Source organism: Toxotes jaculatrix, chromosome 11 (genome assembly GCF_017976425.1).
Source record: "Toxotes jaculatrix isolate fToxJac2 chromosome 11, fToxJac2.pri, whole genome shotgun sequence".
In the NCBI taxonomy this organism is placed as follows: Eukaryota; Metazoa; Chordata; class Actinopteri; family Toxotidae; genus Toxotes; species Toxotes jaculatrix.
Genome location: NC_054404.1, coordinates 20552771 through 20566100, shown reverse-complemented (window position 1 = coordinate 20566100; position 13330 = coordinate 20552771). Strand labels below are relative to the sequence as shown.

Here is a 13330-nt window from a genome sequence, read left to right as displayed (position 1 = left end):
TATTCAGAAGTCTCATTCAGGGCAAAGGTAAAGGCCTTACTGACTTCAAGGTGACAGAGGCTGCAGACTGTGGGCAGAGGTGTAAAGGAAAATAAAGTTATACTGCAGGAGTAAAAGTAAAGCAGCGTTACTTCACGCTCACAGGTCCAACACTGATCCGGATTGTACATTATATTTTTGTTTACATTTACACCTGTTGTTGAAATTCCAGTATGTTTGCGTAAAACTGATATGCGTCGCCAGTTCCTTGTCCAATATTTGTGTCCTTTTATCTGACATGAACTGGTCATCGTCAGTCTGCTGGCTGTCCGGTTTCTAACAGGAGTTATGTCTCCGTGCATACAGTGTCTGTAAGTTGGTTTGGATGCAGCCAAATGCGTCTCTGGCCACGTTCTGATGAGCGCGTCTTCAGTGCGTCTTGGCGCACACGTGGTTTCTATGTTCAGTCTGAGCAAAATGCGATCCCCTCAGACGCATGTTCGTAATGTCAGGTGAAAAGGGGGTCCAAAAGAGTGCGACAAGTCTCTGTTGGACCCTTTGACCCCCCTAACTTTGCCCCCCCGGCCGTGGGCATCACAAAGTGTCCGAGCTGTTACTGCAGGGGCTGATCAGCGCCAGGTTGGTGGCCTTGTGCTTTTTCAACAGTCTCGTGATTTTCTCGTCGTCTGAATTTGGGTCCAGTGGTTTGTTGTACTCGTCGTCGTCCTCGTTGTCCGAGCTCTCCTTCATCTTCTCCGTCTCGGAGTCGTGTTTCTTCTTGGCCGTGGCCATCTCTGCTGCGTGTCTCTTCCGCCATTTGGTCCTTCTGTTCTGAAACCAAACCTGTTGAGGAAGCAGAGCGAGACAGAGCATGATGAGATGCGCTCAGATGCTCAACAGGTCTGGATGTGAGCAGCTAATCAAAAGTCCGAAGGCAGAAAACAAACCAATCCCAACAGGTGTAAATGGTCTAAGATGTGCAAAATTAATGGCAACAGCATCCACAATAATAATAATAATAATAATAATAATAATAATAATAATAATAATAATAATATATGTAATTATTCTGTAATAACTTATTTTCTGGGCCTGTGAAGCCAAAAGTGGGATTTCACAGGTTGCAAATCAGCCCATTAATATTTTCGACATTTGCTAAAATGTGCTGAGCAGGCGTTTGACGGTCTTTACCTTGACTTGACTCTCGGTCATTCCTAAAGAGTAGGCCAGGCGGGCTCTCTCTGGGCCGGCCAGGTATTTTGTCTGCTCGAAAGTTTTTTCCAGTGCAAAAATTTGCTGTCCTGAAAAAGTCGGTCTGGAGTGTTTCTTCTTGCCGTCTTTGTCCACCATCATGTTAGCCTGAGCTGGAGAAGGGAACACGAGGAGGCATGGTTATATAAAGAGTGGAGGTTATAGGCCTACAGCTGTCTGTTCACTGTGAAGGTAAAACACTTTTACGCAGCTTCACGAGTCAAAATGCGCCTCAGATATTCCTAAAACTCTGAGTGTGTCCGAGCAGCACGAGGAGTTTACTAAGCGATTATTTACCATGGCACTATTATAGTTTTTAATATATATATATATCTGTTATTTTACAAGTGTTATAGTCACGCTAAGGGTCACGTTAAGATTTAAAGTTCTATCATGAGCTTCTAGCGTCTGTGACACTTAAAAGCATCTTTATGGAAACCATGTTATGCTTTATGGTTTTAACCATTTGGCAGAGCTAAAACATTCATAAGAATGGATTTAGATTGTCTTTAGTTATTATAAAAAATATAATATCGCTGGAGTTATTTTTGTTGGTGTGTGTGTGCTCTGTGTAATGTCAGGACTCTAACAGGCCCAAACAGCCTGATGTCTAAAATAACAACACGAGCAAAAACATTCTGCAGACCCACAGACGAGCTTTGACTTCTTTTTTTTTTTTTTTTTTACTCAGCTCGTAAACTAACGTTAAAGTGGACAAACAGGCAGGCAGACAGACAGAGAGCCGTGACTTACTGGGACAGGGAACCCGCGGGTCCCTCCAGGGAGAACCCTGCATCACCCCGGGCCAGAAGATGGGCGCCCTCCCCGGCAGCTCGGCCAGGGGCTTCGGGTACCGCGACACCGCCGGGCTGAAGTACATCCCCGCTGCAGCGGCGGCTGCGGTGGTGGCCAGGCCGTTTATCCTGGGGAATCCGGACAGCAGCTGCCCGGCCGTGGTGATGGGTCTCCCCAGGATGTCGCTTATTCCGTGCGGAGTGCCCCCGGCGATCTGAGAGTTGAGGTTGGACAGCGGAGGTGCCTTGAAGCCCGCCGGGCTCTGCTGCAGCGCGTACGGGAACAGGGACGTCTTCATCTCGGTCATGTTGTGCAACGCCGCCAGCGGGGTGCTGCCCAGGACGAAAGCACTCTGCCGGTTAGCCTCCATCTGCCCGACCGCTAACATTTGTGAACATGAACCACCAAACTCGCTTGGATAAAAACGGGAAATAAAAAAATAAGTTAAGGGGAGAAAATAAAGGCGCAGAGAGGACCGGTGGTTTTCAGGAGCCAGGCCACTTCAGTCGCCCTCTCCAAAAGTATCCTGGATGAGGAGGAAGACTCTCGAAATGTCGGAAAACTTGAGCAAAACCGAACTTCTTTCTCTCTTGGGAAGTGAAGAGACCGGTCAAACTCCCAAAATGTCTTTCCGCGTGTTTGTTTTGGTCGGAGTCTGTCAGCTGGGAGACGGCTGCACGCGTCCGCCACAGGGATCCTCGCGGAAGTCGGACGGTCTGATGATGTTTTTAGTGGTTTTGATGGGAACCATTAAAGGGTCGGCTTCTCTTGCCATAAATTGACTCGCTCTATGCTGGGAGTGTAGCGGGACCAGCTGATAACAGCGCAGCCACCTGCATGCGCGCTATTCCCATTGGACAGGGCTGAGTGAGACAGCGCCGTGATTGGAGGAGACAAAAACTCCGCTGCTTCACACGTGCGCCCTCGCTGGAACGGTGGTGCTTTAATGGGCTGTAGGAAATAGGAGTTTTTGGGTTGAGGAGCTACATGGACGACCCAACTCAGTGCTTATTAGAACTGATCGGATTTATTAATGATAAATGATGATCCATTATTTGTCGGAAAGTGACTTTAAAAACCGAAAAATAAGGTAAAATAGAAATCTAGGCTTCACTATGATTAGACTAGTCATAGTCTAGGTTTTTTGAGTTTAAAAAAAAAAACACCTTTGTTATATTTTAACTTTAATCTAGGCAACCACTGATTTATATTTTCTCCGAGTTTCCTCCACTTTATCAGTTCTATAGAACAACTCTGTTAGTAGGATGTTGGCAAATAAATTTAATTTAATTTTGCTCCAAACCGAGTTAAAGCCTTTAAAACTGTGGAAGCCAGGGTGTCGGAGGACACCGTGAATGCACCAAGCAGCCACAGTCTATTAAGATCTTTAGCGCTGCTGTTAATGATGCGTCTCCCACCGTGGAAATCATTGTTTCCACATATGACAAAGAATATACATTTACATTATTAGCTGTTACCGCAGACAGTGTGAGTGTGTTAAGGTAGAAACGGAAGCCGGCAGGGGGTGAGGAAGGACCTGTGTGGTTTTAGTGAATATGACGGAGACTGAAGATTAGATTTTAAATAACATAGACCAGAGTCCACAGGAAAATAACTCGATTTAACTTGATTCGTACTGTTTTTTCAAATTGTTTTCCGTTGATATATTTGATGTGATATAACGCGGTTAGGACTTTTCAACCAGTCAGCGTGTCTTTTTTTTTATTTCCTTTGCACAACAGTTTTGTCATTGATCTCGGTACTTTGGTGAATGAGGTCGAATAAACTGAGTTATTCCAGCGCTTGTTGTAGTCCGCCTTCATAAGAGATTACCGTTTCACTCACTTAAACCCATCTTGCTGAACATCCCTATTATTTCATGTTATTTTCATTAAAAAAAAAAGTGGATAAAATAAGAACAACCGCTGGCCTTTTTACTGATCTGGGATAAAACTGAACCGGATCATTTAAGACGAGGCCACAGAGTTTTTAAAGGACGGAGCTCGGTTTTATATGATGGAGATAATCAGTGTTTTTGAGACAAACTGTGTTATTACGGTGAAAGTGTGTGAGGGGGGAAAAAGCACCAGGCTCCAGTCATCACTCTGAGTGCTGTAATATTTTATGGAGATGTGAGGAGGTTGTAAGAGTGAAATATGACCACGTTAGCGTTTGAAAGGCTTCAGCAAATGCACCTTGCTGCCCATTTGCTCACCGGGGAAAGATTGTGGATTTTAAAAGGTTTTCAACGCGAGTTGATTCACAATTTTGACTGCATTTCTCCAAGTTGTAGGGATGCAGTACACACGCTTTCTAATTCTGGAAATGTCCCTCCGTCTCTAATTTATACCCTTTATATTTCCCCCTGATTATACACACTGGTTTTATTATCCTGTTTTAAGGTCTTTCCAAAATGATCAGGAGCCTATGGGAAAAGCTATTTTTAAAAAAACGGCTTATATTTCTTGCAACTAGCAGACACTCGTTGCTCAATCTCCTTCGTCTTTGTAAAATGTCAGTAAGTTAAATAAAGGAGTTGCTGGCTGACCCAGTGTGAGATCAATGACAGAAAGATTGGCACTTTCTCCAGCTCATCTACAGCCAAAGACCAGAGCTGCCAAACAGCCCGTCACCGTAAAAACCATAATCGCAATTTAAGATAATGAATGATTTGAATTTTTATCTCGTAAATTTACAACTAATTTAAGGTTTAAAGTCTTAAACTCGAATTAGTTAAAGAAATAGACTTGGCGCTGGAGAAATAGAAAGTAAAAAAAAAAAATCTAGATTTATAATTATTGGAAAAACCAATGAATTAAACAAATGAAATAACGTTTCTACGATTAAACACCAAGATACTGATATTTACTGATAATAATAATAATAATAATAATAATAAGAAGAAGAAGAAGAAGAAGAAGAAGAAGAAGAATAACATTTATAGAACATTTTGGTTTTATTCTTATTTACTGAAATATTTGTAGTAAGATGTAAACCTGTTGCTCAGACCACTGAGTCGTCATACAGCGGTCTTGACTTATGCAGTAAACTCTATGGTGATTTTTAATAATGGCTTGTTGGCCTGCTGATGGCGCGGACCACAGGCCTTTGTCCCCCCATTGAAGGGAAATAGGTTAATAAACAGCGCAAAGATAATCTTATCTGAGTGTAACCTCGGCACAAATGGGAATTGACAGAGCAGTGACAGGGAAGATAAGCAGATGTTTGGACAAAAAGACGCTTGTTGGAGTCAGTAGATCTGCTGTGTCACCGAGGTGTCCAGCTGCTTCAGCTCCGCTCAGTGTCTCCCTGAGCTTTCAACAATTAACATAGAAACAGACATACAACAGATATACACACGAATAAAATCCAAGATACCCCCAATTTTTTTAAAAAGTACATTTTACTTAAAAGTACTCTTTGTAATATAAGTAATTTATGGCCAAATGTTTTTAAAAAATGCACAAATTGAATTTCACAAGCTGGCATTTAAAAATATTTTATTACTGTTCTCATACTGTTGAAGGTTTGTGTCTCTAAACACCCAATGGAAAAATCAGGTGGATGAAAAGGAGCTGGGGCCCCTCTCAAAGTTGTGATAACATGTAAATCCGTCAGTGCACAGGAAACCAGCGTGAAAACCTGCATCATTTGGCCAGGAGCGTCCTCTGGTGGCACAAAGTGAAAACAACTCAGCCCACTCTGTGAGCTGGACACGAACACAGGCTGTTTTTAGCCTGAGTCCATCTGTTAACACACAGACTTAATAAAGCTCAGAGGTGCTCAGCCAGTCTTCCCTGGATAAATCCCTATCTTTGATGAGTAGAAGAGAGCAGTTTTACTCTCCACCTTCACATTTTCCATTTTTCGTTCCCTTAGTTTATCTGCAGTTTCACCAAAACTTCTTCAGCTGAATTAAACCATCATTGTATTGTATTGTATTGTATTGTATTTGTTTTAACTCTTTGATCATTTATTTGAAGCACCAGATCAAATTCCAGAGGATTACAAAGCTGATTACTTAAAATGTAATGTTTACAAATGACAGTTTTCTCAGTTTAGGTTTGAATCTCTCATATTCTGTGTAAGTTCTTATAATTAGTTTCTTGTAAATAGTTTGATATTGAGGTCAGATAGATAAATAACAGCACATACATCAAACAGAACACTTTATTTTTCTTTCCATATAATTTAAGGTGATTGACTTCTCCCACTGTGATCCATTTAGCAAAACCTCATATCACACTACTACAAGTTAATCAGTAAACGTATGTTTTATTGTCTCCAGTTACACAAAGATTCACAGTACTCAGTAATTTAAGGCCAAACACTTGTTGTTTTAGGAACTATCGTTAGTTCATTTATAAATTAATATAATATTAACAGAGAGTTGTTCACCCCTGGAGATAATAACCAGCAGAGAGCGCACTCATCTTGTTGTTTCAAAATATAAACACCAATATTTATGCTTGACACTAGTTTGAATGATGCTCAATTTTAATAATCAAACTTAGCCTGTAGTAACTCATATATCACACAGGCCTGCCTGCAGTCTAAGACTCACAATCTCAGTCAATTTAAGTGTGAAAAAGCTGTTTGATCCTCAAAGTATGAATACCTCTGACAAAATCATCAAAGGACTACAGTGGATTAAATGTCATGACTCACTCACCTCCCATGGGCCCACCACCTCTGGGAGGTGCCATAGGACTTCGGTGCATTGTGGACTGGGCAGCAGTCGCCCTGGCAACCTGGGCCTGGACCCAGATAAGCGGTTGATGATGACATGACATGACTCTCTTACAATTGGTCCCAAACCTTTTCTGTCATGGCTCCCTCTGGAGGCCAAAAGGAAAAAAAATAGTCACATCCATGGACCCACACCGAGTGAAATTTACTGAAATAACATGATATGTATTTTAAAAACTTTTCAGTCAGTTCTGTTGAATAATGTGAGTTAAACTTGAGAGCAGCATAGGGCTCCTTCATGTCCTGGGTTTGACTGATGTGTTCTCTTGGTGAATGTCACTAGTTATTATACTTATAAATATTGTTTACCTGAATCCTCATATGTGGACTCACATTGACAGGTCAAAATATCTGCTATTCAAGAAAAATCCTCCCAACTTTAGTTTGCGAACTATTGAATTAGTTGTGCCTTGTCATTTGTGATGACATAACAGATTATCTTTTAGCTGTGGTTTATGGTTGTTGTAGAGTGAGTTGCCCATTATTTAAATACGCTGAATATGCTGTATAAATCCAAATTTATTTAAACATTTCATTGTAATGGTGACACCTCTCTCCCCTGAGGGGAACTGAACACGTTAGAGCAGGAGTATGAACCCCGTACAGCCACTAGATGGCAACCTGCATCAAGGAGACAGACAAGAAACTGTAACAGCACCTTGTGTGTGTGTACCATGAGTGGATTTCAGCCTGACAGCCTCTGCCCTCCTGCGCCTCAGTTTGAATCAGACATACACTGGAAGTGAGTCTGAGGCTGATACTTGTTTACAGTACTTAAAATGATGTAATGTGAATTTCTGATTGCACACAAAACATGTACATGTTAGTTAAGCAGCCAAATAAACTCTTATTAATTCAAATTACTTTTAGCTCTACTGGTTTCTGTCAGGTCAGGGTTTGTTGTTCAGACCTTGTCCTTCTGCTCCAGTTTTGATGAATGAGTATGTTGGGTGAGTTCAAAGTTTCTTTTCCATTTTATCATAGTAAACATCTGAATCACAGTACCACAATGATACGTTATCCTGGTAAAAGTAGAGGAAACTTGAGACTTGATGAATAACAGTCATCTCGGGACACATTTCTCTCAACACAAAAGTTTCTTATTCTTTCTGTTTGTTTCCGTGTGTTCTTTGTCCATTTGGAAATCAGAAGTTGAAAGCTGCATTACAGCACAGATCAGGGAGCAATAACTTTGGGGGACTTGAGGGAAATGAAAGTGCTGGGTGGTGCAGCTTTGGCTTTGACTGACTGTAGCTTACAAAAACATATTTTTTGGCCAAACTCTCAGGAAGCCAATTTGCTTGGCCCAGGCAGGGCTGGACGGGAGAGAACCATATTTCCATGGATACTTAAGGATTTTGGAATTTTATCCCCTTAAAGTTCCCAGGGATACCTCAGTGAATGCGGGTTTAACAAAGGCTACATGGTCACTTTATTGCTTTGAGTTTGCAATGTAAACAACAACAAGAAAAAGAGCATAAATTCTGTGTGAGGACTAATGCAAATGAAACTAAGGCTGACAAATTCTATTTTTTTACTGGACTGTGCATTGGATGCAGTGTATTGGATAGGCAAGCAGGGTCAAAAAAAAAAGCAATGCCCCCATCCACCAACATACAACCATCTCAAAGTGCAATTCTGCTGTTTAATACAACAAGAAGAAAAAGTGGACCAAATTAAAATTGACCTTTTCATGATAGTAGTGGCAAATCTTTCTTAAATTCAGGGTCTGTCCTGCCTCATGATTTTGTGCTGCTATTTAAGACTTGGGAAGAAAAGACTGTTGACAAGCCCAGCTGTCTGTAGCTAGCTGTATCAAGTCGCCCATCAAAGATCCCAGGATTTTCCACAATGTGCATGCACCAGTATTTAAAAAAAAATGCTGCTCCCCCTCTGATTGACAAGCACCAGCCTTTGTCAACAGGACATTGCCACGCCCACGAAAATGACAAGCATGATGGATGTAATGTTTGGTAGCTTCCAGAGACAATAAGGAGAGGAGAGGAGAGGAGAGGTGTCGTTCCAGCTGATGTGCATGTTTAGCTTTGACTGACTGGATGCCATTTTGTTGTGGACTGCATGGCAGTTGTCAGTATTGATGGGAAAGAGCATCAGATTCATGTCTTAATAATGCTGAATTGGCTGCAGGCTGCGTTTCACATAAGTAATGGAGATATTGTGGCTGACCTTACAGATCTGTGTTTGATTCAATTCTTCTGTGAGATGAAGGGGAAGTCAGCCACCTTGAGGTACTGAGATAACACATGTACGCTGCTTGCAGCCTGGTGAATCCCAGCTGCCTCGTGTCATTAGTGCAGAGATCTAATCAGGCAGAGATTCATGGATACAGCAAACCATGTTATTATAAAATGGCTTCACTTGGCTATCCATTTTATATACTGTTCACATGCCATGACTTGAAAAGAGCTCAGTGTCAAGGAATTTGTGCAGATGAGATCTACAGCTGCTTTCCTCTCCCGTACCCCACTGACATTACATGAAAATGATCTGTACAGCTTTGACATGTACGCTTCATTCTGACAAGGCACAATGAAAAGTGAAGGTATTCTTTGTCTTCAAGCACCGAGGTTTAACTCAACCAATAATATTTTCTCTAGAGGAGCTTTGCCTTCAAATGAGGTTTGAAAGCAGAGCTGCACAGGGCTGAAATCACATTAATGCTCAATACACGTGTAGGGCATCTGTCTGTTTGACAGTCTGACTTCACTCCTGTGGTGTACTGACCAACAGCCTCTGGCAAATCTCTGTTTGGCTCATCAGGTTTGTATTGAAATTTCAAGTTGACCGGAACAATAATGACAGAATTGATGTTCTACCAAAGGTAACTTACTGCTAGTGTTAAACTTCTGCAGTGCACATCAGCACTTTGCATCAGCTTTCCAACATGCAGCGTCTGCTGTCTGGAAGTCTGCCTTAAGAAAACATGGATTATACAGTTCTGGAAAACAGAAAGCCCTGATTATAAGTATTACTTATCCGAATGGCTGTTGATTGGTAAATTGTGTCCAAGTGTCTTCGCATTGTTAGGGGTTAAGGTCGCATTAGCGCCAACTGATTTGTTGTGTGAAAAAGGAGCACACTGGTCTAAGACTAATGTTTAGATGATACAGTGTCTTCATCTGTGGTCAAAAATAATATTTGCTTTTCCTCTCATTCACTGGAAAACCATGCAAATGACAAAATCAAGAATGTGTTCACTGGTTCGTAAAAAAATGTGTACCTGGGAATCATTTCTTCAGCCAGTAGAAAATCACTGTAGGAACTTAAAGCCCTTTCACACCCACAGTCCACCCAAACATGTGTTTTCACTATTGTTGCCTGATTAGACTTTGTTTCTTGTGAGTAAAGAAAATGAGCCCTGAGGTCATGTGCAAGCTGCTCAATACAACCCATAGTTACATTTTACTATTTGGTGACCTCTAGCAGCTGTAGTAATTACGATGGGAGCAAAGGAGGAAGTCAGGTGATGTAGCACATAAAGCAACAGAGTCCACATTAGGAGGATGTTAGGGTGGATGGCTGGGTCCATATCCCTGTTTGTTTCCTGTTTCAAACCCAGCAGTCATTATAGTTTGTTTTATCCGTGACCGTTCCACGGCCTTAACTGTATGCTTATTATTATAATCATGACTAAAGTCCTCTAAGCTTAAGGAAGTGTTCATTATAATCTTATCCATGATCTTTCCTTAAATCCTAACAGGTGTTTTCTGTGCCTAAACCTAACCAGGTTGACAAGTCCTGTTCCCTCGTTGACAGCTCCCTCACTCACCTTTCAGCTGTGCTACATGCAGGTATCAGCCACAACAGTAGAAAGCACAGTTACATTAACAGTTACAATGAGTTGAAGCACATGGGACCTCCATGGTCTGATGGACTGATGGGAGTCTGTATTCATCTCCAGCAGGAACTACTGCAACAGAAACTACATTCACTTGCACTGGTTGTCTCTAAGTCTCTCTCCCTCACACTCCAATGCACAATTGTGCAAAAGTACACACTCACATAGGTAGCACACACACACTGAGTATGATCAGGTGGCAAACAGGTAGTGAGAACAGAGGTTCTAACTATTAGGACACAGTATTTCACCATGGCTCCCATGAGAAAAGAGAAACTGCCACAGTGAGGTTTTAGTGCGCATGTCTTTCAGGTACAGGTGTGGTTTAGACAGGCTGAGAGCAGCAGGGCCTGAACTGACGCCACACCTTAGGGTGTGGCTCTGGGTCATTAGCGTTAAGTGTTTGCACCTGGGAAGTTTTTTCAGGTCTGAGTTTGACGGGCCGCACCAGGAAGGAGAGGCCGCACGTGAGCCATTTTAGAGACGAGTGAGCCTGAGCAAACGGAGACTGTTTCACAGGCTGCCACGAGATATGTTTGAGCACCAGTTTTAAAATGAACATACACATCGAGGAGCCTACGTGACCGACGAAATGTCTTTCAGAGACACGGTTTCTGCGCCTGGCGAACGCTGCTCGCGAGTTGTTCCTGAGAATTGAATCAGCCGCCAGGAGTTTTCCACAGACGCGGCGAACCGGAGCTCTGACCAGGCGGTGAGTACCCCCGCACTGGGAGAGGCACTGGTTTAGGGGCTGGTTAACCTGACATGGAAGATGTATCATGAGCCTGGGGTTGTTGCAGCAGCGTAAAAACAGAGATGCAGCCTGTTGTTTAGCAGCTGTTGTAGTTTGTGTATTTTCGGGTGGATGTGCGCTTCGGTTGTACTCGCCTGAGTTTGGTTTGGTGCTGGTTTGGTAATTCTGTCAAATCCCTGTCCTCTCAAGCCGTCAAAGTCTGAAAATGAATCCAATGCAATCCAAATGCCTTAAAGAAGACCGCTAGGGGCCGGCTTCATATTCTGTTTCAAAAAACATCAACTTCTTTCATGAAATCCCAAGTCAATACTCTCAGTTTCCATAAGTCATTATGGTGTCATAGTTCAATTCTCTCTCTGATCCCTGTTCCCCTGGTCCATCTTAAAATTATTCCCCAATTAATTAGCCATTAGGCCTCAAAGAATGGAGTGATAGGCATCCCCTTTGGAGGAAGCCAGGAGAGTCATTTCAGTGAACTCCAGTCCTTTATGTTGTTTTGATTCAGTTGTGTTGTAATTAGTTATTTTTCTATTTGTCGGTGGAGTAGACATTTTCCACAGACTGTTATGCTGTTCATTGTAATTATGGCGTGTTCTTCAGACCCTCCAAGGATTCTATAATCCATTTTTTTTCGGTAAGTAAATATTTGTTTTTTTTTTTTTATGGTTTCCAAACTTAATGCACTTTTACATGCAATTTTAAGTTAAGTATAATGTGTACCATGCATCCCAAACATTGATGCTTTTTTTTTTTTCTTAGGTGTTCTGACCAGAGGAGGACAGAAAAATGAAGCTTAACTAAAGCTCAGTCAGGAAGACTACGTCCTTGTGCATCATACCATCTGAGTCAAGCTCAGTTTCCCGCTAATTCCAAGCTCCACCACCTCTCTCCTGCCTTCATCCAATCGCAGACCGACACGCTCACGCTCGAGCCAATCACTCGTTAACTGTCAAACTTTAAATGTGCTCACCTTCTCTGCTGTCGTTCAGCTATCTGTTCAGCAATGCTAAGCTCAACAACAGCTTCTAATCATCAAGATCGCTTCCCACAGGGATCTGCTTCCTGCCAGGACCTAAAGTGCCTAAAGTCTCTTCTAGCTGTTTTCAATAAATTATTTCAAATTTTCTCATTCCTTTTCTTCCTTGTAGTCTCTCCTGATTGAATTAGCATCCCAAATATTACTGTTATTGTGAATTAGGGTTGCCCTTTGAGCATCCCGAGCTAGTGTTAGCTTTTCATGTTACCCATGTTAACCACTGTTAGCTGTTAACTGCTTTTTAAAGACTATTAAAATGTATTGTGTCCGTGTAATTTGCTGAATGAATTTGTTTTTAAATCTGTCCATCGGGATGTGGTGATAGTCCAGGTTGTGATAACGTTTAGGTAAATTAAATGTGGTGAAAACAGTAATGAGAGAGTTTCTGCCTCAAGTGGAGGAGTTCTAGTATCTTGGGGTCTTGTTCACAAGCAAGGGAGGGATGGAGTGTGAAATGAGTTTCCTCCGCAGGGTGGCTGGGTGCTCCTTTAGAGATATGGTGAGGATCTCGGTCACCCGGGAGAAGTTTGGAGTACAGCTGCTGCTCTTTGACATCGGGATCTCTAAGCTCTTGACCTGCTGAGGTGGCTCGTCCAGGGGGCATCTATTTCATTCATCCTATCCCCCGGGAGGGATGAATGAATGAATATTGCTTGTCCTTGCATGATTTTTCATTTCATGGAGATTTCGGCTACGGCTCATGTACGCTAGTTTTGTTCGCAGCAACAGTTGCATTTGTAATTGAAAAATGTTTTTAATGTGCATGTCATTGTAGTTTTCTTTGAAATTGAATTTTAAATAAACCTACTGTGATTTATCATCACTGAGCATGTTATCCATTAAATACAGAACACTCACCTGGTTTTTCCAAATTTAGCATATACCTTGTAATGAGTAACAGGACACT

General features: G+C 42.0%; 1 protein-coding gene and 1 long non-coding RNA gene across 2 annotated transcripts; one reads left to right on the top strand and one right to left on the bottom strand.

The window, feature by feature from the left end:
• Positions 1–573: 573 nt before the first annotated feature.
• On the bottom strand, positions 574–2413 carry nkx6.2 (NK6 homeobox 2). Its single transcript, XM_041050278.1, has 3 exons — positions 1984–2413; positions 1171–1343; positions 574–822 (listed from the first exon to the last, which is right to left on the bottom strand). The coding sequence occupies exons 1-3, from the start codon at positions 2411–2413 to the stop codon at positions 574–576; spliced, it is 852 nt and encodes a 283-aa protein (XP_040906212.1).
• Positions 2414–11089: 8676 nt separating this feature from the next.
• LOC121189871 lies at positions 11090–12688 on the top strand. The gene is made up of 3 exons (XR_005894907.1): positions 11090–11345; positions 11935–12021; positions 12147–12688. It is a non-coding gene; the product is annotated as an uncharacterized LOC121189871 (long non-coding RNA).
• Positions 12689–13330: the final 642 nt, after the last annotated feature.

Bases quoted from the DNA above. Each gene is read 5' to 3' on its own strand.
- nkx6.2 (XM_041050278.1), bottom strand. From the start codon at position 2,413: ATGTTAGCGGTCGGGCAGATGGAGGCTAACCGGCAGAGTGCTTTCGTC. The intron at 1,344-1,983 runs GTAAGTCACGGC...TCCCTTCTCCAG, and splicing joins CCCGCGGGTTCCCTGTCCCA to CTCAGGCTAACATGATGGTG. The intron at 823-1,170 runs GTAAAGACCGTC...CTTCCTCAACAG, and splicing joins TGACCGAGAGTCAAGTCAAG to GTTTGGTTTCAGAACAGAAG.